The sequence below is a fragment of the Lactuca sativa genome, chromosome 5 (assembly GCF_002870075.4).
Source record: "Lactuca sativa cultivar Salinas chromosome 5, Lsat_Salinas_v11, whole genome shotgun sequence".
Lineage (NCBI taxonomy): Eukaryota > Viridiplantae > Streptophyta > Magnoliopsida > Asterales > Asteraceae > Lactuca > Lactuca sativa.
In genome coordinates this window covers 16,514,726-16,538,420 of record NC_056627.2, presented here as the reverse complement: position 1 = coordinate 16,538,420, position 23,695 = coordinate 16,514,726, and the positions used below count along the sequence as shown (strand labels likewise).

The window sequence follows — 23,695 nt, the reverse complement described above, 5'->3', positions numbered from 1 at the left end:
CAATGGATGATGTTGTTTGCTTGTTTACTATTACTGTGTTGTGATACTTTACATGACGTCCTCCGCCCCAGAACGTTTCCGCCGTTCTCGGTTTTGGGGTGTGACAATAATTCTACTTGTATCCCCCCATAAAACATTTAAAAGCAGTTTAAAACATTGATTAAGGGGTATGAACTCACCTGTTGTGGGTGATACTGATGAACTGAAGAGGTAGGACCGCTAGGTGTCAAGTGAAGTCTTGAACACCCTCTATGATCCTAGTTAACATATAATTTCACATATATGTAACAAATTAGTCTATAAACAACTAATAAACAAGTCAAGACACCCTAGGACATGTTAAACACCTTTATCAAGTGTTATTAGCCTCTAGGATTGCATCTAAGTGTTTGTAGGGGAAGCTATTGTATGTAGGGCTCAAGGAATACTCCACCATGAGGTTGACGGCCCTAATGACCCTACTAAGTGAGTTTACGGTCATAAACTCATGAGTTTACGGCCGTAAGATCACACTTATGTTACCATTTGATGTTTGATGCTCTATAAGGTCCTAAGAAGCATTTCTACTTAATGGCTTGGTCTATGGAAGAGTTTAGGGCATAATATAACTCCTTTTAGGAGTTTACGGCCCTGGGACCATATTCCCTTCACTACTAGAAAAAAGGCCTTTTACGACGCTCATTGCGCGTCGTAAAACGCTCAGACGACGCGCAAATGCGTGTCAAGGAAGGCCCTGTCATAAAGAGAGACGACACGCTTTTGCGCGTCGTCTATAGACGACGCGCATTTACGACGCGCATTTATGACGCGCATTTACGACGCGCGGTTACGACACGCAATGCGTATCAAGGAAGGCCCTGTCATAAAGGAAGACGATACGCATTCGCGTGTCGTAACCTTACGACGCGCGTGTTAATGACACGCAATGCGTATCAAGAAAGCCTCTGTCAAGAAAGGCCATGTCATAAATGAAGATGACACGCATGTTTGCGTATCATAATTTTAAATGTTAAATTTTTTTTTTTTATAGATTTACTAATTTTCAAATTAAATTTGCATTTAATGCCTCACAATATAAAATAAAATATCATATACAAAAAATATAATCCATTTCATAAAATTTAATGTCTTACAATTCTATTTGTTACAATATATAAATTTACATGATGTGTAGTGGAACAAACAATGAGATACGCATACAATGGAGATGGATAACAAGACATCAAAAAGGAAAAAGAAGGGCAAAAAAGTAAAATACGAGGCCACGCATGAGAAGCTCAGCTACTTTAGCAGCAACTGTGTTACGTGCAGCATCCTTGCTAGCCTGAGAATGAGATGCATATCAAAATATCAAAGTTGTTAAGTAACTAGTTCCTTTTGTTTACTTTCCCAAATATTTTTTAAACATCATTTATCCGTACAACACTCAAAGTAAGAAGACATACCTCACCCCTTATCAGCAATGGGTTTCTTCCCTCATCAATTAGGACATAATCAAGTTCATCAACTATTGCAAAATGCAATGGTTTTGGCCTGATAAACATTGTGCTATTATTAATCCAAGAGACACTTCAAATGAAATCTGCCTTAGTAATTAGTATTAGTATGAAAAATGTGGTAATACCATCTCATAACAAGTTGCAATTACAGACGATAAAATCCCAACAAGCATCTACAGTGAAAACATATTAATCCAAGGGCAAATATGTAATTTTATATTCATGTCTAAAAAAAAGCATACCATGGAATAAGCAGCATACGGGAAGTCTGAAACTCCATAATGCAAACCATCAACAATAAAAGCAAAAGCATTCAAAGGCTGACTAGCACTCACAAACTTTTTTCACAAAATCAAAACGCATCAGAAATATATATATATATATATATATATATATATATATATATATATATATATATATATATATGTATATATATATATATATATATATATATATATATATATATATATATATATATATATATATATTAACAACAAGGGTATTATAGGGAGTTTACCAAAACCCCGGTTCTAGCAATCGCCAATACTCCAATGTCCTTAGTGAATAGTGTGACTATGGAACCAAATGAAACTCCCAATATTGCAGCCAAAGTAACACCCATCACAAAACCAATCTAAAGAAAATAATAAAACATTAATTAACTTTTATAAAATAAAAACATCTTTATATATTATATAAACAAAATAATTATTAATTAACATTACAGTCAACACGAAGTATGTGATATCCTTCACAGATCTATAATTCCCTTTTGAAACCGAACTAGCAATCAACGCCTAAAACAAAACAAAACAAAAAAATGGTTAAGAAGTCAACTAACTGACAAATAGTCAAACATTTTCCTTAAACTATATGTCAAGTCAAGTCAAAGTCAACATTTGGTGAATTTATACCTGACCAGATGCAGCCAACGCATCTGTAATAAGGGAAACTGCCAACCAAACTTGCAGACATATATGATGAAGCAGTAGAGTAGAGTACCTTGAGCATTTCATTTTGTGCTGTCAGCAACTGGTCCCGCCCTTGCAACTGTACCATACTCATCTTACCAGCAAGTATGTCTGCTTCTTTCCCGCCCAGGAAATTTGTTTTCTTTATTCATTTAAGAACCAAAACCCTAAAAAACATTATATAGAATTATAAAAACTTCAAGAAAAGTCAAAGGGAATAATACCTCAAGAATATGTAGACGTCAATTCACAGGAAATTCAGCATTTAACACAGCAGATTTTATACCACACTGTCAAAAAATATATAAAAAGTTTTATTAAAATCTATAATAGGTAAAAAAAGATTAATTTAATGGGAAAAATAATACTTGCTCAAAGTTTTAGTCTAAAACTTGTGTCAATTGTATTTGTAAATATAAAGACTTTCTTTTGAACAAGATCCAACTTCAAAATTGCAAGAATGTAAAGAAGCTTATCTCGATAACTACATTGTATCTAAATATAAAAGTAAAAGAAATAAATAAAGATTCAAGAAACTATAAAATGTATTAAAGAAATGCCCTAAAATAAGTTTGTTAAATAAGTATACAAGATTTTAGCTCTTAAGCTCTTACCCAAAATTGCTGAACATTTTTGGGGACAATTTCGTCCTTTCCATCACCAACTTCTGCTAAAGTAAGAATATAGGGATTGTGTAGATAAAGCTTCTTCAAGCTTTCAACATCATCACTGCAAAAATTTCATCAGAATTAATTGAATGAAGAAATTGCAGGGGTAGAAATGGAAATACCATCTTATAAGAAGTGATAATGACACAAACAAACCTTGAGGTAGCAGCCATGAGAAGGCATTGACATCTTTTAGGAATGTGAGTTTTGAGATCTTTGAGATTCTTTTCATATCCATATGTAAAAAGAAGATCTGCCTGATTTACTAACATGAATCAGTACTTTAATAAAGAGTATTATAAATGTTACAGAAAGAAAAGAATCCATACCTTATCAAGAATAATAATTGAAAGATAATCATGAACGGATTTTGCTTGAAGAACACCTGATGAAAGGCATCTTTGGACACAAGCTGGAGTAGAAACAAAGATATAAGGAGGCCCTGACAATGCTGTCGCCTGAAAATTGGAAAACAAAAGCAAAAATTACCAATTTACCGTTGATCTTTATAATATTGAAGAACAGAATTGGATTTTGTATAAAAAATTTACAAAAACTAACCATTTCAGAGAAACTTGGTTCACCCGTTAACTGAAACTTTATTTGGCAACATCATTTTTGCAAGAGGAAGTAATGCCCCTTGAGAAATCAGAATTTGTCTCGGTTCTTCACCTTCTCCTGCAACATTTCCTAATGCTTATGCACACTGCTCTGCAACAGGCACTGAACTCTTTTTTGGATAACAATTACAAAATTAGAATTACGCCATTGAAGTGATATGAAAAAATCAAGAAATATTAAATGTAACAGCCTGAAATCTCAGGTATTGTTTAAATTATGTTTTTGGATGATTTAAGAGGGGACTCGGCGAGTTGGGGCCAAGACTCGCCGAGTAGGATCGCAGACTTGGTCGCGGGTCCGCGACTGGACTCGACGAGTCCAGCTATGGACTCGGCGAGTCGACGCTGTTTAGCGGAAACCCTAACCGTTCAGGTTTGGGACGTATAAAAGGGGTCCATTGGCCGTCATTGTTCGTTTTAGCCTTCTGAGAAGAACCCTAAATCGATTAGTGCAGCAGGAGCAAGGATCTTAGGCCATTGTTGGTTATAGAAGAGTGGGTGTGCAAGGAAGAGGAAGGATTGGCTAAAAGAGCAGCAAGGGGTCACATTCTGAGGATTGGGAATAAAGAGAATACATCATCCAGGTAAGAATTCGTGTATGCTCTGCTATAATGATGTATTTATGAAATTAGGGTTTATAGAACCCATTTAGTGAATTGATGAAGTAATGCCTTGTTATCCCACGACTATAATCTTGTATTAGGACCTTTAGAGGTCCAGAAGGTCCCATGCATGTGTACTTCGGGACGAGACTTATCTCAGGAAGCAGTTACTCGTCTGCATGGCATGGACTCGCCGAGTTGTTCTTCAGACTCGGCGAGTAGCTTGAAGATTTACTGGGACTCGCCGAGTTGTTCATCAGACTCGGCGAGTGGAGTCGGGGTGGCCCCGCGATTCTTTCACGAGGACCTCGTCGAGTCAAGAGGGATACTCGACGAGTAGAAAGGGAATATTCAGGAATTTGTGAGGACGACTAGACTCGCCGAGTCGCCATGGTACTCGCCGAGTCCAGTCGAGTTGACCGTTGACAAGAGTTGACCTAAGTCTGACTTCTTAGGGATAGTCACACTTAGATGATATGAGTGCTAATGAGTTATGTAATGTTATAGGAGGGTTGTAGCTCGTTGGTTTGTGCACGAGTGATTTCAGGAGTTGCTAGTTTTCAGCATTTACGAGGTGAGTCTTCTCACTATACTGTACCCGGAATGGGTTTGACTGTGTGACCGGAAGGTCGGTTATGATATGTGATATGTATGCTATATGTGGTATGTTATATGATATATGTGCTATGTATGATATGTGGGCCGGAAGGCAATATGTTACGGGCCGGAAGGCGATTATGTTATGAGGACCGGAAGGTCAGGGCCTGGAAGGGCGTATGTGCGTAAGTGTATATTGGGGAACTCACTAAGCATTTATGCTTACAGTTGTTGTGCATGTATTTCAGGTACTAGCGATGACCGTGGGAAGGCGCCGGCATGATCGATACACACTGAAGATGGTTTTATGATCTTGGGATTTTGGATAATTGTATTGACTGAATAATAAACTATTTATGTCTTGTTTTTAATGAACACAATTATGTTTTAAAATGGAAAAATTTGTTTGAAAAATTTGAGTTGTTACAATTGGTATCAGAGCCTTGGTTTGAGGGATTCGGGTGCACCTTCGGGGGTAACTGAACTCAAACCGAGGATTTGAGGAAACTTTTCAAATAAAGGCATAAACTTTTGTAAATGGTTTTGTGGTAAGCAAGAAAGAAGCAGTGTGTACGATCAGTCAGCGCCCGAACGGTAAAGATCCCCAAAATACCTTACAATATTATATGATAAGAATTGTTATGCATGCTAGAAGACTAGGTATTCATGATAGGACTAGAGTGGCCTGATTTGTGATGCCTTAGTCTAGGGAAGTTGCCTATATGAGATGCTTTGCTAGTATGCGGGTAGATAGAGCGTATCGGAAGTAGAGTACTCACTCTCTGGAGTTTGGGGAGGAGGGCTTGGGATGAACATTGATGCGGTGTGGTCGGTAGTATTGGGCCCGTACTACCGAGGACACCGGGTCAGTGGGAGGCCCAAGTGAGAATCCCTGGATATCTGGGACTGAGTAGGGTTGCGTTTCGAGTACGATTATACTCGATAGAATCTCTGATAGTTTTATGTTGTATTTCAGAGATATCATGGTTAGACCGCGGCACGGGGCAAGTACGAGCGGTGTGAGTGACGAGGATATTCGTCAGATGATCCACGAGGAGGTGGCGGCGGCGATCCGGGCTGAGATCCCGGAGATGGTCGGGTCTATCAAGACCACCCTGATGGAGACGTTCGACGAACGGTACGCCGCATTGACTGAGGCTGCAACCGCTGCAGCTACCCCAGCTGTGGCCGCTGCTAGGCCACAGGGGGGTGATTCGTTGCTGTTCCGAGAGTTCAGCAACACGAAGCCACCAGAGTTCGATGGGACGCAGGATCCGATTGCTGCGATGAGGTGGATCGCAGATATAGAGGGGTGCTTCTACACTTGTTCATGCCCGGAGCACCTGAGGGTACGGTTCGCTTTGAACCAGCTCCGTCTGGGAGCAAAGGACTGGTGGAAGTTCGTGACGGCGAACTTCACTTTGGCAGAGACTGCGGCAGTGACATGGGAGGGGTTCACTACCATGTTCAGGGAGGAGTATGTTCCCCCGGTGGAGCGGGAACGATTGGTTCAGGAGTTCTTAACCCTCAAGCAGGGTACTGATTCGGTGGCGGCGATCACGCGGAAGTTCCATGAGAGGGCGATGTTTTGCCCCGAGCTGGTGGCCACAGAGCAGGCTCGGATGAGCCGGTACTTGGGTGTTCTGAGGAGGGAGATCCGGGAGTTTGTGTCAAACTCCACTTATCATACCTTTACTGAGCTTCAGGCGAATGCCAGGAAGCGTGAGATCGAGTTAGAGACTCAGGCCAGGGAGGAGGCCGAGTCTCAGCAGGCAGACCGGCGGCCGGCTCAGTCTCAGCCGGCAGCCAAGCGGATCAAGTCCGCCGATTCGAGGACGGGAGGTTCGAAGAACCGCACTTGCGTAAAGTGCGGCAAGGGTCACGATGGGGTGTGTCGAGCCGGTGCCTGCTACAAGTGCGGCAAGGAGGGGCACATTGCTAGGGAGTGCCCCAAGGGGTTTATGGTTTGCTTCCATTGCAACCAGACCGGCCATCGAAAGGCCGAGTGTCCGCAGCTTCGTCAGGGATCTGCACCTGTTGCCAGGACTACTGAGACTCGACCGGTGAAGGTCGAGGCCCCGAGGGCTCGTGGGAGAGCCTTTCAGCTGACTGCGGAGGAGGTCCGCGCTGCGCCCGATGTTGTGGCAGGTATGTTGTAATTTGTGTAATTATTTTAATGTCAATATGTTATGCTTATGTTATTATGCGCGTAGGTACTTTCCTTGTGAACTCTGTGCCTGCTTTAGTGTTATTTGACTCGGGTGCGAGTAGGTCCTTTGTGTCCTTAGCCTTTAGTCAGCAGATTGGCGTTAGTCGTGAGTCGTTGAGTCGACCTTTGAGAGTTTCTATAGCTGACGAGAAAGTGATTCGTGCTACGGAGGTTCTTCGGGGATGTGTACTAGAGATTTTCGGGGTTGAATTCCCGATTGACCTGATTCCTATTGCGATGGGGGATGTCTGTGTTATCGTGGGCATGGATTGGTTGAGCCGATTCGGCGCTGTCATCGACTGCGAGCGTCAGTTGGTGACCATACGAGACCATAGTGGGGGAGTTCTTTCGGTGTACGGTGAGGGTACTCGTTCAGGATCAGCTTTTTGTTCGGCCGCTAGGGCGAGGCAGTGTCTACAGCAGGGCTGTAAGGGTTTTGTGGCGTATGTGATGGATACGCGGGAGGTTTCCGAGAGACCGAAGTCAATTAAGGAGGTCCCTGTGGTGCGTGAGTTTTCAGATGTTTTTCCCGAGGAACTGCCAGGAGTACCTCCTGTGAGGCAAGTAGAGTTTGGTATCGATCTGGTTCCGGGGGCTGCGCCTATTGCTAAAGTGCCCTATTGTCTTGCACCTCCAGAGATGCAAGAGTTGTCCTCGCAACTCCAGGAGTTGCTGGGAAAGGGATTCATTCGGCCGAGCAGCTCGCCATGGGGAGCACCTATTCTGTTCGTCAAGAAGAAGGATGGTTCACACCGGATGTGCATTGATTACCGGGAGTTGAACAAGCTAACGGTCAAGAACCGTTACCCGTTGCCGAGGATCGATGATTTATTCGATCAGTTGCAGGGAGCATCTTGGTTTTCCAAGATCGATCTGAGATCAGGATACCATCAGGTGAGGGTACGGGAAGAGGACGTCCAGAAGACAGCGTTTAGGACGCGATATGGGCATTATGAGTTTGTGGTGATGCCTTTTGGACTCACCAATGCCCCGGCTGTGTTCATGGATCTCATGAACAGGGTATGCAGGCCGATGTTGGATCGGTCAGTGATTGTATTTATCGACGACATTCTGGTGTATTCGAGGTCTAGAGAGCAGCATGAGGAGCATTTGAGGGAGGTCCTTGAGGTATTGAGGTCGGAGAAGCTTTATGCAAAGTTCTCCAAATGTGACTTCTGGTTGCGGGAGGTCCAGTTCCTAGGACATGTGGTTAATCAGAAGGGGATATTAGTCGATCCGGCCAAGGTTGAGGCGGTGATGAGTTGGGAGGTGCCGAAGTCACCCTCTGAGATCAGGAGTTTCCTTGGGTTGGCAGGGTATTATCGGAGATTTATCAAGGATTTCTCCAAGATCGCAGTGCCACTCACCAGATTGACCCGGAAGGGTGTTGCATTCTCATGGGGGCCCGAGCAGCAGACCTCCTTTGAGACACTTCGCCAGAGATTGTGCGAAGCCCCGGTTTTAGCTCTCCCAGAAGGGATGGAAGATTTCGTGGTATATTGCGACGCATCGATTTCGGGATTGGGTGCAGTGTTGATGCAGAGGGGTCATGTGATAGCTTATGCATCGAGGCAGCTGAAGCCTCATGAGGCGAGATATCCCACACATGATTTGGAGTTGGGGGCAGTAGTGTTCGCTCTCAAAATTTGGCGTCACTACTTGTATGGGGTTCGATGTACGATATATACGGACCATAAGAGTTTGAAGTATTTGATGGATCAACCCAACCTAAATATGCGTCAGAGGAGATGGTTGGATGTGGTCAAGGATTATGATTGTGAGATCCTGTACCACCCAGGCAAGGCTAATGTGGTAGCCGATGCATTGAGCCGCAGGGCGGAGAGCACTCCATTGCGAGATGTATGCTTGAGACTGACTGTGATGACTCCAGTGTTGGACGCTATTCGTGGAGCCCAGGCAGAGGCTGTGCGACCAGAAATGCGGAAGAAAGAGCGGGTTGTGGGATTAATCTCAGAGTTTGTCAAGGATAGTCGAGGCCTTATGACGTTTCAGGGTCGGATTTGGGTGCCGTTCGTGGGCGGTACGCGTATTACGTTGATGGAAGAGGCTCATAGATCTAAATTCTCGATCCATCCCGGTGCTACAAAGATGTATTTGGATTTAAGGAAGGAATATTGGTGGCCCTGTATGAAGAGGGACGTAGCATGGTTCGTTGAGAGGTGCTTGACCTGCCGTAGGGTTAAGGCCGAACACCAGAGACCGCATGGCAAGTTGCAGCCATTGGAGATCCCCGAGTGGAAGTGGGAACAGATCACTATGGATTTTATCACCAAATTGCCAAGGACTGCTAGGGGAGTTGACGCAATTTGGGTGATTGTGGATAGGTTGACGAAGAGTGCTCACTTCCTTGCCATCAGTGAGAGTTCTTCAGCGGAAAAGTTGGCGGAGATATACGTGAAAGAGGTGGTGTCTAGGCACGGGGTGCCGATCTCGATTGTGTCAGACCGCGATGTGCGCTTCACTTCCAGGTTCTGGAAGAAATTCCATGAGGAGCTGGGTACTAAATTGCATTTTAGTACCGCATACCATCCCCAGACAGACGGTCAGAGCGAGCGGACGATTCAGACGCTGGAGGACATGCTCCGAGCGTGTGTGTTAGACTTCGGGGGTAGTTGGGATGCGTATTTACCGTTGGCGGAGTTCTCCTACAACAACAGCCACCATTCGAGCATTGGTATGCCGCCTTTCGAGCTGTTGTATGGTAGGAGGTGTCGGACTCCCATTTGCTGGGGAGAGGTGGGACAGAGAGTGATGGGCAGCACGGAGATCATACTCCAGACGACAGAACAGATTCAACAAGTGAGACAAAGATTATTGACTGCCCAGAGCCGACAGAAGAGTTATGCAGACAGGCGCCGATCCGAGCTTGAATTTCAGGTCGGCGACTTCGTTCTCCTGAAGGTCTCTCCTTGGAAAGGAGTGATTCGGTTCAGGAAGAGAGGCAAGTTGGGGCCCCGGTATATTGGGCCATTTCGTGTGATTGCAAGGATAGGTCGGGTAGCCTATCGGTTGGAGTTACCAGCGGAGTTAGGTCAGATCCATGACACTTTTCATGTGTCGCAGTTGAGAAAGTGCATAGCCGATGAGTCGGCAGTGGTTCCATTGGAGGATATTCAGGTGGATGCGAGCCTGAATTACGCGGAGAGACCAGTGGCGATCAGAGATCGGAAGATCAAGGTTCTGAGGAACAAGGAGGTACCCTTGGTGTTGGTTCAATGGCAACACCGTAAGGGATCGGAAATGACTTGGGAACCGGAACGCGAGATGCGGGGGCAGCATCCGGAACTATTTGCGGAGTGAGACTTCGAGGGCGAAGTCTAATCCAAGTGGGGGAGAGTTGTAACAGCCCAAAATATCAGGTATTGTTTAAATTATGTTTTTGGATGATTTAAGAGGGGACTCGGCGAGTTGGGGCCAAGACTCGCCGAGTAGGATCGCAGACTTGGTCGCGGGTCCGCGACTGGACTCGACGAGTCCAGCTATGGACTCGGCGAGTCGACGCTGTTTAGCGGAAACCCTAACCGTTCAGGTTTGGGACGTATAAAAGGGGTCCATTGGCCGTCATTGTTCGTTTTAGCCTTCTGAGAAGAACCCTAAATCGATTAGTGCAGCAGGAGCAAGGATCTTAGGCCATTGTTGGTTATAGAAGAGTGGGTGTGCAAGGAAGAGGAAGGATTGGCTAAAAGAGCAGCAAGGGGTCACATTCTGAGGATTGGGAATAAAGAGAATACATCATCCAGGTAAGAATTCGTGTATGCTCTGCTATAATGATGTATTTATGAAATTAGGGTTTATAGAACCCATTTAGTGAATTGATGAAGTAATGCCTTGTTATCCCACGACTATAATCTTGTATTAGGACCTTTAGAGGTCCAGAAGGTCCCATGCATGTGTACTTCGGGACGAGACTTATCTCAGGAAGCAGTTACTCGTCTGCATGGCATGGACTCGCCGAGTTGTTCTTCAGACTCGGCGAGTAGCTTGAAGATTTACTGGGACTCGCCGAGTTGTTCATCAGACTCGGCGAGTGGAGTCGGGGTGGCCCCGCGATTCTTTCACGAGGACCTCGTCGAGTCAAGAGGGATACTCGACGAGTAGAAAGGGAATATTCAGGAATTTGTGAGGACGACTAGACTCGCCGAGTCGCCATGGTACTCGCCGAGTCCAGTCGAGTTGACCGTTGACCAGAGTTGACCTAAGTCTGACTTCTTAGGGATAGTCACACTTAGATGATATGAGTGCTAATGAGTTATGTAATGTTATAGGAGGGTTGTAGCTCGTTGGTTTGTGCACGAGTGATTTCAGGAGTTGCTAGTTTTCAGCATTTACGAGGTGAGTCTTCTCACTATACTGTACCCGGAATGGGTTTGACTGTGTGACCGGAAGGTCGGTTATGATATGTGATATGTATGCTATATGTGGTATGTTATATGATATATGTGCTATGTATGATATGTGGGCCGGAAGGCAATATGTTACGGGCCGGAAGGCGATTATGTTATGAGGACCGGAAGGTCAGGGCCTGGAAGGGCGTATGTGCGTAAGTGTATATTGGGGAACTCACTAAGCATTTATGCTTACAGTTGTTGTGCATGTATTTCAGGTACTAGCGATGACCGTGGGAAGGCGCCGGCATGATCGATACACACTGAAGATGGTTTTATGATCTTGGGATTTTGGATAATTGTATTGACTGAATAATAAACTATTTATGTCTTGTTTTTAATGAACACAATTATGTTTTAAAATGGAAAAATTTGTTTGAAAAATTTGAGTTGTTACATTAAAAACTAAGTACTTAACACTAACCTCCAATTTGAGCAATGAGTAAAGGTAATGCAGGCAATTAAGCTCTTGTTTCTTTAGGTTTTCCAGCAGCTATGTTTGTAAGACACCAAGCTGCTTCAAGCAACTGTATTATGGATCCAGAATAAAAATTAAAACATATTAAAAAGGGTATGCTAAAAAGAAAGAAGGTCATTACTAATATTATTATTGTTTATTACCTGCTCATCATGGGAACTGCTCTGTAGATAAGAGGGGTATCAGATCTTCAACAAAATGGATATGAATGCGTAAAGCTTCCAGTCTTGACCAACCTGCCCTTGTCCTATGCACCATCCATAATAAAAAGAATCATAATTTGTTTTACGCATTTGCCCCTGTTCAGAATCATATACCATTCAACTATTCTTGCCTTCACTTCATGAATAATATATTTATCTGTACGCATCTTTTGGAGACCTGTTCAAGTAATAGTTATTGGCAACCAATTTTTCCTGCATAACCCAATTATTAAAAATTAAAAAATAATAATAAATTTAAAAAGTACAATAATGCCCTTATTGATACGCACCAGATGAGACTGCACATTTGCCATCTTCTTTTCATCAAACTCATACTCTTTAACAGGTACTTTTGTAGCCTTTTAACATACAACAACAATACTAGTATCAAAAATGGATTACACAAGATGAGACAGGGGCCTTGATTTGATAATCAAATATTGCAATACTCAGTGAAGCAAATAATCAAACACTTAGTGGGCAGTAAAAACTTAATTGTGTTGATTGAAAAGAAGTTTAGGGACGTAAAGGAGAAGAGGAGAACCTGAATCAACGAATCTGGCATATGGTTAGATGTTTTTACCAGAGACGGTAACAATGGTACTCATAGAGAACAAGATTAAGAAGCAGACACTACATTGATTTTCTAGAAAGAAAATGGCAAACAGTTAGTAATTGATCCAAAATCAATAATCGGCACATCACCTGCACTCGAATTGATGACATCGTTAGCTTCCCGAAACTCCAGCGACACTGTTACTTCGCCTGGACTCCGGCGACTCATCTGACCTACACCACGACGACGTCAGTTGTACCAACGACTCATCTAATCCCAAATCTGATCTTCAACCTTCGGTTTCTAATCTTCAACCTCGAACTTGAGCCCTATAGCTCCTCACAACCCCTTGACAACCTTTGAACGCCACCTCACACCCTCACCTGCAAATAAAAAAAGAAATAATAAGAAGGGAGAAGAAGGGTTGTGATCGAGCTAGAGGAAGAAAAGAGGAAGAATACGCACATCATTTCTTTCTTCTTTCTTCTTTCTTCTTTCTTCTTTCTTCTTTTCGCTCTCCAACTCTGGCTATAAATACGAAAGTGCAAGAGATATTGAGAGGAGTGAGCGGGGTACTTCAAAATTTTGGGGGATTATCCATGTTTCTAGTGGTGGCGGCTGCTAGGTTTTACAGAGAGTAGTAGGGGAGAAAATGAAAGAAGATATTACTATTTCAAATGTGTTATGTTTGATTAGGGTTTGCACATAGAAGGAAGTGAAAGTCGATCGGAGAAGAAGGGGTTTGCAGAGAGATAGAAGGGAGAGAATGAAGTTGATTTGGCGGGTGTAGAGAGTAGAGAGGAAGAGGAAGCGGGTGTTCAAAATTTTGGGGGATTTAGTTTCCCCCCTGAGTCCCAGAAACGCGTGTTTATTAAAATTATAAAGCGACATTTGTAGAGGACGCCCTTTTTATTATAGGTGCCCTCCGTGTTTTTAATATTTTTACATCAGACACTAATTTAAGGGCACTCAGTAATGCGCGACCTAAATCCTGAAAATTTTTGAAGAGATGACACTTTTTTAATGTCGCTCTCTAATGCGTAACATAAATCAAAGAGCGTCGTGTTTTGCGCGTCGTAAAAGGTCTTTTTTCTAGTAGTGCTTGGAGTTTACGGCCATAAACTCCCTTGGAATGATGTTTTTGATGCTTTCAAGTCCCATACTCACAAAGGATATGTTCTAGGCAATTGTTCAAGGCTTTAGGAGGAATTATGGCACCATTTGGCACCATTTATTGGAGTTCACGGCCCTGGAACATTTTGGGCCGTGAACACCCTTTTCTTGGTGTTTTAATGGTGTTTGCTTGCCCCAAACACACTAGGGTACTTGTCCTAATTTGTCTTTTGGATTAAGGAAGATTTTCAAGGCATTTTGACACCTAAACATGGAGTTCACGGCCCTGGAACACCCTTGGCCATGAGCTCACTTTTCATCCTTAATTTTAATTGTTTTGTGGTCTAAAACATGTAATGCTAGTCCCTATGTTGATCTCTAAGGCTTTGAGGGACATTGGGACACTTTTGGCCCTTAAAATGGAGTTTACTCTCCGCGTGTTCTTGGGTGGTAAACTCCCAAATCTTGGGGTCTTGATCCGATTTTGATGTTTTCTAGTCATATAAACACTAGCATACAAGCCTAAGGTAGTTACCTAACATGGGGAAAAGACTAGGTAGCATTTAAGCCACATATAAGAGTTTACTCTCCAAGAACGTTCTTGGGCGGTAAACTCCCGAATCTCACAGATTTGCTATGTAATCTAAGTTATTAAGCACATTATAAGCATTATAAGACAACTAGAGAAGTGTGCTCACGATTTGGGATAAAAACCCGAAGATCCATGAGAGAGAATATGGCTTTTCTCCAGTTGGAAATGTAACTAATGACATAATTTGGTTCAGAATTCTATTTATAGTCCTGAGATATTTTTGGCAGAAAATATTTTTATTCCCAAAATGATTTCTAATATAACAGAGTGTTGGAATAACAGTGTTGCACGAAACCCTAGTGCATCCACTCTCCTGATATCTCCTTAAATGTAAATCCTGAAAAACTGCCAAACTTATACTCGAAGTCTGAATTTTCAGTGTAACTGTTCTACTTCTATTGGCGTCAAATGGTTTGTACAAAATGGAAATTTCGAGTTGTCACATCATCCCCCTGTTAAAGGGAATTTCGTCCCGAAATTAGAATTTAGGTAAGGAAGTAGGTACGAATGATCGAATCGTGAGAAGGAAACTTCCTAATCGATTGGTTCCAGCGCACCTAAGTGAAATCGGGTTCTCGATTGGCATTACAACGAACCTTCACTAACTGGCGATGGCGTTGCTTCGTCCGCTTGACCTCTCGGTCGAGGGTCACTACGGTTCTAATACGAAGGCGAGGATCTCGACGAGTGGACTTACAAGAGTCCTAACGGAAAGATATGGTTTCACGATCGAGACGCTAAGAGTATAATGTACGTTACTGAGTTCACGGAGTAGGTCTAGTTTGTGCGAGGCATAGGACCGATTCTGATAAGAATCTCGGAGGTCCTAACTATATTGGATTTAGCTTTCCATGCGATACGAAGCGTATTAAGCCATTCCCAGAGTGAGTTCTCCTAAAGAACTTGGTGACTCACTTGGAATTCCAAAGGTTCCTTTTCTTGTTTAACTTCCCAGTCAAGGGCCACCTCTTGCTGGGTCAAAGTTGTATGGGTTTCTTTAATTTGCGAGGAGTTCTGAATGAACTATGACAGTAGGTCGGTAAGACCTAGAATTTGGCGAATGACTGTCGGCGTCTCCGGTGTCGACAAATGCTCAACAGTTTTGACAAATTGAAAAAGTACTCAAAATTTCCCACATTACTAACAGTGTGTCTTAGAAATTTGACTCTTCAAATTTCAAAACTCGTGCCTAGAGAACTTCGCAAAAAGTACCTCTGAAGGTAATGTTTCCATGGGTTTCTTCTTACTACGAGGGTAGATAAGTAAGTTATTACATGGAGAAATGACGAACTGATCCAAGTAAGAAAGACGTACCCTACCCATTTAGCTCATGAAAACTACGGGCGTATTGGTCCTATCCGAAGGGTATCACTACGGACTCGAAGTGTCCGCATCGAGTTCGGAAGATAGTCTTCCGGACATCCTTCCCTAACACTCGAATTGGTGATATTCGGATCTCAAGTCCATTTCTGAAAGTAATTCTTTCCTTGCGTTTGCTCAACCATTTCATCTATGCGAGGCAGAGATAACGATTTCTACTGGAAAATCTTGACGGAGTCCTCGATATCCGAGGCACATACGATGCAATCCGTCGATCTCTGGAAGAACAAGACCGGGTTTCTCCAGGGGGAGAAGCCTAGTCTTCTAATTTTATTTCTGTATGGTTTGCTAAGTTGTCTGCACTGTTCTTGTGTCTCCGTAGGTGTTTAAGTTGTAGGGCGATCCGTTTACGGGAGTCATACTGGGTTCTAAGTTTGTTCACATGACGGTGTGATTACTCGTAGTCTTGAGCAGTTCTCCGTCCTGAAGTTCATATTAGAATTCATACATGGTTTCACAATCACAATTTCGTGTATACGAGTCGTATATAATTAAGATTGAAAAGGTAGTCGAATAACTGATTCTTCTTTAAGCTCACATCCCATCGGGGAAATAAAAGTTAAAGTGGAATCATCAATTCTAAACCTGTAGAACCTTGATTATATATCACTCTTATGTATACATTCCTCAGTGATAGATCAATCGTATGAATCTTTGGATTGAACTTGACGTACTGCACGAGTGGTAATTCGGGGGTTTCTTCGGAATAGAAAAGAACTATGAGGTACTCCATGCATGAGTACTTCGGTGTTATGAAATGACGGTTTCGCTAAAAAGACGTTTACTGATAATGAGACGTATGCATGAAACTGTTTTCGTGAGGATCAAATTGAATCGAGTCATATGATAATGTCAGAATCATACTAAAACTTAAAGACATTAGATTTGAACATAAGACGTTTTACAGACAAAACACAACCATGCAACCATCAACAGAGTTACAATACTTTAGACTTACAACAAGACCATTGCTGCAAATAAGATATACTACAAAAGACAAGTATACGCAGCACGAGCATCCCTATAAGGACTGTAACATCCGGAATTTCAGGGATTATATCTATTATTTTTATTTCAAGTTTTGTGGAAGAACTCGGCGAGTTGGTGCGTAGACTCGCCGAGTAGAGACGCGATTTCTCACCCGGATTAATGACCGGACTCGACGAGTCGCATTGGTGGACTCGGCGAGTCCGTTCTATTTAATGAAACCCTAATTTCTCGGGTTTGGGACCTATTTAAAGGGCCTTATGGCCGTCATTTGTGCTCACCAGCCCCCAGAGCAAAACCCTAGTGAGCTTGAGCGTTCGGAGTGAGAGAAGGAGCCATTGTCGACCTTGGAGGTGTTGACTAGCAAGGGAAAGGAAGCTATAGCCAAGAGGAAGCAAGAGGGTTAACTTCCTGAAGATCTGAGGTCCAGAACATCACGTTTGAGGTACTATTTTCGAACCATTTTCTGTTGTGGTGATGTTCATGTTGATTTAGGGCTTATTGAGCCCTTTTGTGACTAGATCTAGTGCTCCCATGGTCCCTTAAGCGAATTAGGTTCTGGATCTGGACCCATGGAGGTCCAGAGTGCCTCTTTGTCCAAGCTTTATATGAGTCTATGGAGGTTTTGGTTTGGGATCATTGTGTTTGAGGTTAAAACACCATTTATGAGTCAATAGGTGTGATATGAGCGCCAAGACATAAACTTTAAGTGATAAATGAGCTTGGAAAGACTGGATCTATGAGTTAGTGGAACAGATCTGACCTCAGAAGGTCGTTTGGGGTTGTGCATGGAATGCACTCGTCGAGTCCATTGGTAGACTCGTCGAGTTGGAGCGAGCTGTTCCGTGTTTTCGAACCAGGGGTTGAGTAACCGAGTTGGGTGAGTGACTCGGTGAGTCGGAAGGGATTCAGAGGATTCGGGTCCTCGTAGGGACTCGGCGAGTCCACGCCAGACTCGGTGAGTTGGGTTGACCGTTGACCATTGACCAGAGTAGACCGGTGTTGACTTGGTAGAATTAGTCAACCATAGTTGGGATAGTGTTAATTAGAGATATACTTGTGTTATAGGAGGACTATAACTCAGGAGATCGAGCACTAGTGATTTCCGGGATTTACGAGTTGCCGAGATACGCGAGGCGAGTCTTCTCACTATACCTTACCTTGAATAGGTAACCAAAGTTATGTGAAAGAGTATTTGTATGCTATGTATGTTATGTGTTGTACTGCATTATTTCTATGTGATTTATGCTGTGCATGTTTACAGAGTTAGAACAGGAAGGTTCCCAGAGTTAGAACCGGAAGGTTCACAGAGATAGAGCCTGAGGGTTCACAGAGTTGGGTGCACGGACCCACAGAGTTATAGCCTCGAGTGGCTAATATGTGTTATATATGGTATTTTGGGGAACTCACTAAGCTTCGTGCTTACAGTGTTTTGTGTTATGTGTTTCAGGTTTCTCTCAGGATCACGGGACGACATCGACTCGATTGTACACACCAGAGAAAGAGTCATGTTTTGAGGATCCTGGTTTATTATGCAAGTGGAAATGGAGTCATGTTTTGTAATTCGATTATGAATGAGATTTTAAGCAAAGTGTTTTTTAAAAATTAAACGATTATTTTTAAATGAAAAATTGTTTTGAAATTTTCGGTGTTACAAGTTGGTATCAGAGCCTTGGTTTGAGGGATTCGGATGCGCCTTCGGGTAAATCTGGACTCAAACTGAGGAAGTAAGAAAAGTTTTCAAAGAAATAATTTTCTAAAGTGAATAAGAGTTCAAAGAGAAAGCGAGAAAGAGTAGTGTGTACAATCAGCCAGAGCCCGAACGGTGATTCCCAAAATACCCTTACTTTTGTGTTATGAGATATTTGTGATGCACTTTATGAGATATTATTTCATGCTAGAGACTGGCTAGGTATTCCATATCTTAGGACTAGAGTGGCCTGATTTTTGATGCCTTAGCCTAGGAACTGCCGTTATATGCGATATGCTTTTGAGTATGTGATGAGTGAGAATATTTAGTTGGAATCCTTTAGGGGATTTGAGTAGAGGAGTAATCTAGGGGAGATAACTAGATAAGTACCGTGGTAGTTAGCGAAAGAATAGTTAGAACCCGCGAGGGGAAGAGTTGCAGAGTTCGGTGGTACTTTCGAGGATGAGTAGAGCAAGTGGAGTTATCACCCAGAGTGAGTCATATATATTCTTCGAAGCTCGAATGTTGCTTGCTACTTGCTTTGTGGAACTCTCGATGATGGAAGTCAGCTACCAGCGAATATGATGATATTCAGGAGGTAGATGGCTGGCATCATTAGGAGCTCTTCAGCAGCTGATGGCAGAGAAGTGTGGGAATCTAGGAAGAGCCTAGGGAGTAACCTTAGCCAGATGAGTGCGCTGGCAGAGTAGAGAATTCCGCTGGGGGTCGAGCGTGCGACGGAATTGGTGAACGAGAAGGTCGAGCAGCTACTTAGGAGCTCCGGGATAGTCCGTGTGGAAAGTATGGGTAGATGTGCCAGGTAGTATGGGCCCGTACTACTGAAAGAAGAGGACCCATACTTGATACCGGGAGTATTCTGAAGGTTCTAAGGAGCGGATTGAGGAGTGATGTTATGGTTCGAGTACCATACATTGGAGCAGATTGAGGAGTGATGTTATGGTTCGAGTACCATACATCGGAGCGGATTGAGGAGTGATGTTATGGTTCGAGTACCATACATCGGAGCGGATTGAGGAGTGATGTTATGGTTCGAGTACCATACATCGGAGCGGATTGAGGAGTGATGTTATGGTTCGAGTACCATACATCGGAGCAGATTGAGGATTGATGTTATGGTTCGAGTACCATACATCAGAGCGGATTGAGGAGTGATGTTATGGTTCGAGTACCATACATCGGAGCAGATTGAGGAGTGATGTTATGGTTCGAGTACCATACATTGGAGCAGATTGAGGAGTGATGTTATGGTTCGAGTACCATACATCAGAGTAGATTGAGGAGTGATGTAATGGTTCGAGTACCATACATCGGAGCAGATTGAGGAGTGATGTTATGGTTCAAGTACCATACATCGGAGCAGATTGAAGAGTGATGTTATGGTTCGAGTACCACACATCGGAGCGGATTGAGGAGTGATGTTATGGTTCGAGTACCATACATCGGAGCCGATTGAGGAGTGATGTTATGGTTCGAGTACCATACATCAGAGCAGATTGAGGAGTGATGTTATGGTTCGAGTACCATACATCACAGCAGATTGAGGAGTGATGTTATGGTTCGAGTACCATACATCGGAGCAGATTGAGGAGTGATGTTATGGTTCGAGTACCATACATCAGAGCAGATTGAGGAGTGATGTTATGGTTCGAGTACCATACATCGGAGTAGATTGAGGAGTGATGTTATGGTTCGAGTACCATACATTGGAGCGGATTGAGGAGTGATGTTATGGTTTGAGTACCATAGATCGGAGCAGATTGAAGAGTGATGTTATGGTTCGAGTACCACACATCGGAGCAGATGGAGGACTGACGCTATGGTTCGGCTACCATACACCGGAGTATATTGAGAAGAGATGTCATGAGATGAGTACCATTGTTCGTAGTGAATGATGTTTGTGGTTCTCCGGTTATCCGGTCACGATTGATGAGGTAGAGATTGGACGTTATGGGTTTTAGGCCCGTGGGCCATGATTGAGTCCGAAGAGGCGTCCCTTGAGAGGGAGGTCGAGAGCCTTTCAGAGAATTTTGGTAAGGAGTCAGAGGGAGGGGAGAATCTCGGTCTGATTTGAGCAATCAGTCGATAGAGGAGATGTCACCTTCTATGACCTAGGCGGTGCTATTTATGTTCGTGTGCGGAACATGAGAGGTATGATTTTTAAGTTATGGGTTGGTGGTAAACCCTGCAGGTTGTCATTAATGATGATTGTCCATCAGAGTATCATGTAGCATGTGTGCCGCGAGGCAGTGATTTACCATGAGCAGATGGTCAGTTGGGACTGAGATAGTCGAGTACCACGTTGCACCTATTTGAGTATAGTAGGGTGTATTGTAGAAGTATCAGTGGGGAGTCCAATCGAGTTAATAAATGCAGTGGTTTTTCTATCTATGTGGGGTATTGAAGAAGGGAGTGGGTCCCTGTTCTTGGGATGATCCGTGTGTTGGAACGTCAGTTGATGAGTCGAGGTGGGGGAGTATGATGATTTCGTGGTCCAGTCTATGAGTCAGTGATGTTATTGGACAGTTGAGTTTTTCGGAATTGGATTGGTACGAGACTTGGAACGACTAGAGGCAGTCGTGACGAGAAGTTCTTGAGGATTTCATCTGAGGTTCAGAGTTATGAGATCGATTGATTTTCCTTAAAGGGGATTATCGGGCGTTGTGTAGCACTTTCCAGGGGCAGGTGCGTTACTGCTGGTGAAAATAGTTTGTGAGGTTGTTGATGTGTCAGATAGTGATGGTTCGAACCCTGAGTGGGGGAGAACCAGGTGGTTTATTGAGAGAACCAGAGAATTGTGCAAGAGCGGTTAGGGGTTGGATACAGAAACCTGCGGCTTGAATTCATGAGATCAGGGTCATTGGTGATCAAAGAAAGGTGCAGGGCGAGATAATGCATGTAGTATATGTCTGAGAGAAGAATGGGTGTCTCCACGGCGGGTGGACAATGGTCAGGAATCTGGTGGTGGTCAGAGTTGTTTCAAGTGGAAGACTCGTAATGAAGTTATGTGCAGTTGAGAACTTCTGGGTTGAAATATGGGTAGAAGATTGTCGAGTAGCCAATTCCCGGGCTGGGATGTGTATTTTTGCTTGGATTTTGAGCAGTAGTGGAAAGGGTTTCGGAGGATCATCAGTGTGTTCTGAAGAGTTAGCGCCTTCCTTGTATTCCAAATGAGTATTTGGATGCACTGAAGTTGCGCATTGAGTGAAAGAGGAAATGTATTTTTGTATGTGTATGGTGCTGGGAGTAAGGGAATCAGTGGTAGAGGCAGGACATTGTGATGCTCTGTTAGGGTGTTCCATGGTTTCCGCGTATAGCATCCCAATTTCGGAGTTATTTAGAGTCTTGGGTTTAAGATGACTAGTGATGTATCATGTATCCACGGTTCCAGTGGGAGCCCTTCGTGTATTGTCATCAAGAGGGATTAGTTAAGGAAGTGGATCTCCGCAGAGGTAGGTTCTGTGTTATGGCGGTTGCCGCCAGAGTCTGTAATGCATATCGGGGCAAGTGTGTGTGTAACTATCTATGATAGTCTTCGGTGCATGAGTTAGTGAACATAGTGTGGCGTTGTAATGAGAATGAGAGTATAGGGTGATGCTACAGGGAGCCGTAGTATTCGCTAGTCAGAGGGTGTTGTGATGCTACGGGGAGCCGTAGTACTAACAAGTCAGAGAGAGAGAGAGAGTCGTGATGCTACGGGGAGCCGTAGTATTCGCCAGTCAGAGGGTGTTGTGATGCTACGGGGAGCCGTAGTACTCACAAGTCAGAGAGAGAGAGAGAGAGAGTCGTGATGCTACGGGGAGCCGTAGTATTCGCCAGTCAGAGGGTGTTGTGATGCTACGGGGAGCCGTAGTACTCACAAGTCAGAGGGAGGGAGTCGTGGTACCACGGGGAGCCGTAGTACTCACTAGTTAGTTGGCCTTATGATACTACGGGGAGCCGTAGTACTCATTAGTCAGAGGCTGTCGTAATGTTGTGGGAAGCCATAGTACCCGCTAGACGGAAAGAGAGTGTGATGATGGAGTGTTCTCCGATAGGTGCATGATGCAGAAGAGTGTTAGGCTTGAGTAGCCCTAGTGTTGAGTTTTTGGATCCTAGTAGTTGAACCGGGGTGAGACTGGGGTCTCCGTCTCTGTCGGGAGGGTCAGCGAGGCGCGCGGGAAAATAGACGCAGCATACGCCAGAGGTTAGAGCTGAGTCGATCTTCGATTGGATTGTATTTTTATGAGGAAAAGGGAATTTCGTGACTTGCATGTCACTGGGCCGTGATACTGGTCACGGGGAGGAAGTTAGTGAGATATGTTGGATCATGTTATGTGTGACCTTTGGGGGTTCAGCTGTGGGGCCAAAAGCTGACCTGGTGCTCGGTATCGAAGACGAATATGAGAAATGAGCTAGAGTTTACCGTGGTGATGTCTGTGGACACTTCAGAGCGAGCGAACGATTCAGACGCTCGAGGATATGTTTCGGGCATGTGTATTAGATTTCGGGGGGAAATTGTGGCCCGTATTTGCCCTTGGCAGAGTTTTCCTACAATAACAGCCATCATTAGTGCATCAGTATGCCACCCTTTGAGCTGTTGTAGGGAAGGGGGTATCGGACCCCATTTGCTGGGGAGAGGTAGAGCAACGTGTGATGGGAAGTATAGAGATTGTGCTTCAGACGTCAGAGCAGATACAACAGGTCAGGCAGAGGTTGCTGACCGCTCAGAGTCGCCAGAAGAGTTATGCTGACAGGCGCCGGTCCGAGCTCGAATTTTTGGTCGGTGGCTTTGTACTCCTGAAGGTCTCTCCTTGGAAAGGAGTGATCCGATTCAGGAAGAGGGGCAAGTTGGGGACCCGATATATCGGTCCTTTTCGGGTGATCGCGAGGGTAGGCAGGGTAGCCTACCGGTTGGAGCTACCTGTAGAGCTAGGTCAGATCCATGACACTTTCCATGTGTCGCAGCTGCGAAAGTGTATAGCCGAGGAGTCGGCAGTAGTGCCATTAAAGGATATTCAAGTGGATGTGGGCCTGAACTGCGTTGAGAGACCGGTGGCTATTCGGGATCGAAAGATCAAGGTTTTGAGGAACAAAGAGGTGCCTCTGGTGCAGGTTCAGTGGCAA

At 43.9% G+C, this 23,695-nt stretch overlaps 1 protein-coding gene and 2 long non-coding RNA genes across 3 annotated transcripts; all 3 read right to left on the bottom strand.

Annotated features, from left to right (window-relative positions):
• Window positions 1-1,092: 1,092 nt before the first annotated feature.
• On the bottom strand, window positions 1,093-1,801 carry LOC128126191 (uncharacterized). The gene is made up of 3 exons (XR_008223951.1): window positions 1,625-1,801; window positions 1,446-1,533; window positions 1,093-1,324 (listed from the first exon to the last, which is right to left on the bottom strand). It is a non-coding gene; the product is annotated as an uncharacterized LOC128126191 (long non-coding RNA).
• A 200-nt stretch (window positions 1,802-2,001) lies between these two features.
• LOC111907063 (protein DETOXIFICATION 45, chloroplastic-like) lies at window positions 2,002-2,723 on the bottom strand. The gene is made up of 4 exons (XM_052771511.1): window positions 2,695-2,723; window positions 2,414-2,612; window positions 2,225-2,296; window positions 2,002-2,133 (listed from the first exon to the last, which is right to left on the bottom strand). The coding sequence occupies exons 2-4, from the start codon at window positions 2,513-2,515 to the stop codon at window positions 2,002-2,004; spliced, it is 306 nt and encodes a 101-aa protein (XP_052627471.1). The 5' UTR covers window positions 2,516-2,612; window positions 2,695-2,723.
• Window positions 2,724-12,366: 9,643 nt separating this feature from the next.
• On the bottom strand, window positions 12,367-13,219 carry LOC111908670 (uncharacterized). Its single transcript, XR_002855946.3, has 3 exons — window positions 12,798-13,219; window positions 12,544-12,612; window positions 12,367-12,466 (listed from the first exon to the last, which is right to left on the bottom strand). It is a non-coding gene; the product is annotated as an uncharacterized LOC111908670 (long non-coding RNA).
• Window positions 13,220-23,695: the final 10,476 nt, after the last annotated feature.

Excerpts from the sequence above, each read along its gene's own strand:
- LOC111907063 (XM_052771511.1), bottom strand. The coding sequence starts at position 2,515 with ATGAAATGCTCAAGGTACTCTACTCTACTGCTTCATCATATATGTCTG. Across the intron at positions 2,297-2,413 it reads CGTTGGCTGCATCTGGTCAG|GCGTTGATTGCTAGTTCGGT; the intron begins GTATAAATTCAC and ends GTTTTGTTTTAG. Across the intron at positions 2,134-2,224 it reads TCACATACTTCGTGTTGACT|ATTGGTTTTGTGATGGGTGT; the intron begins GTAATGTTAATT and ends TATTTTCTTTAG.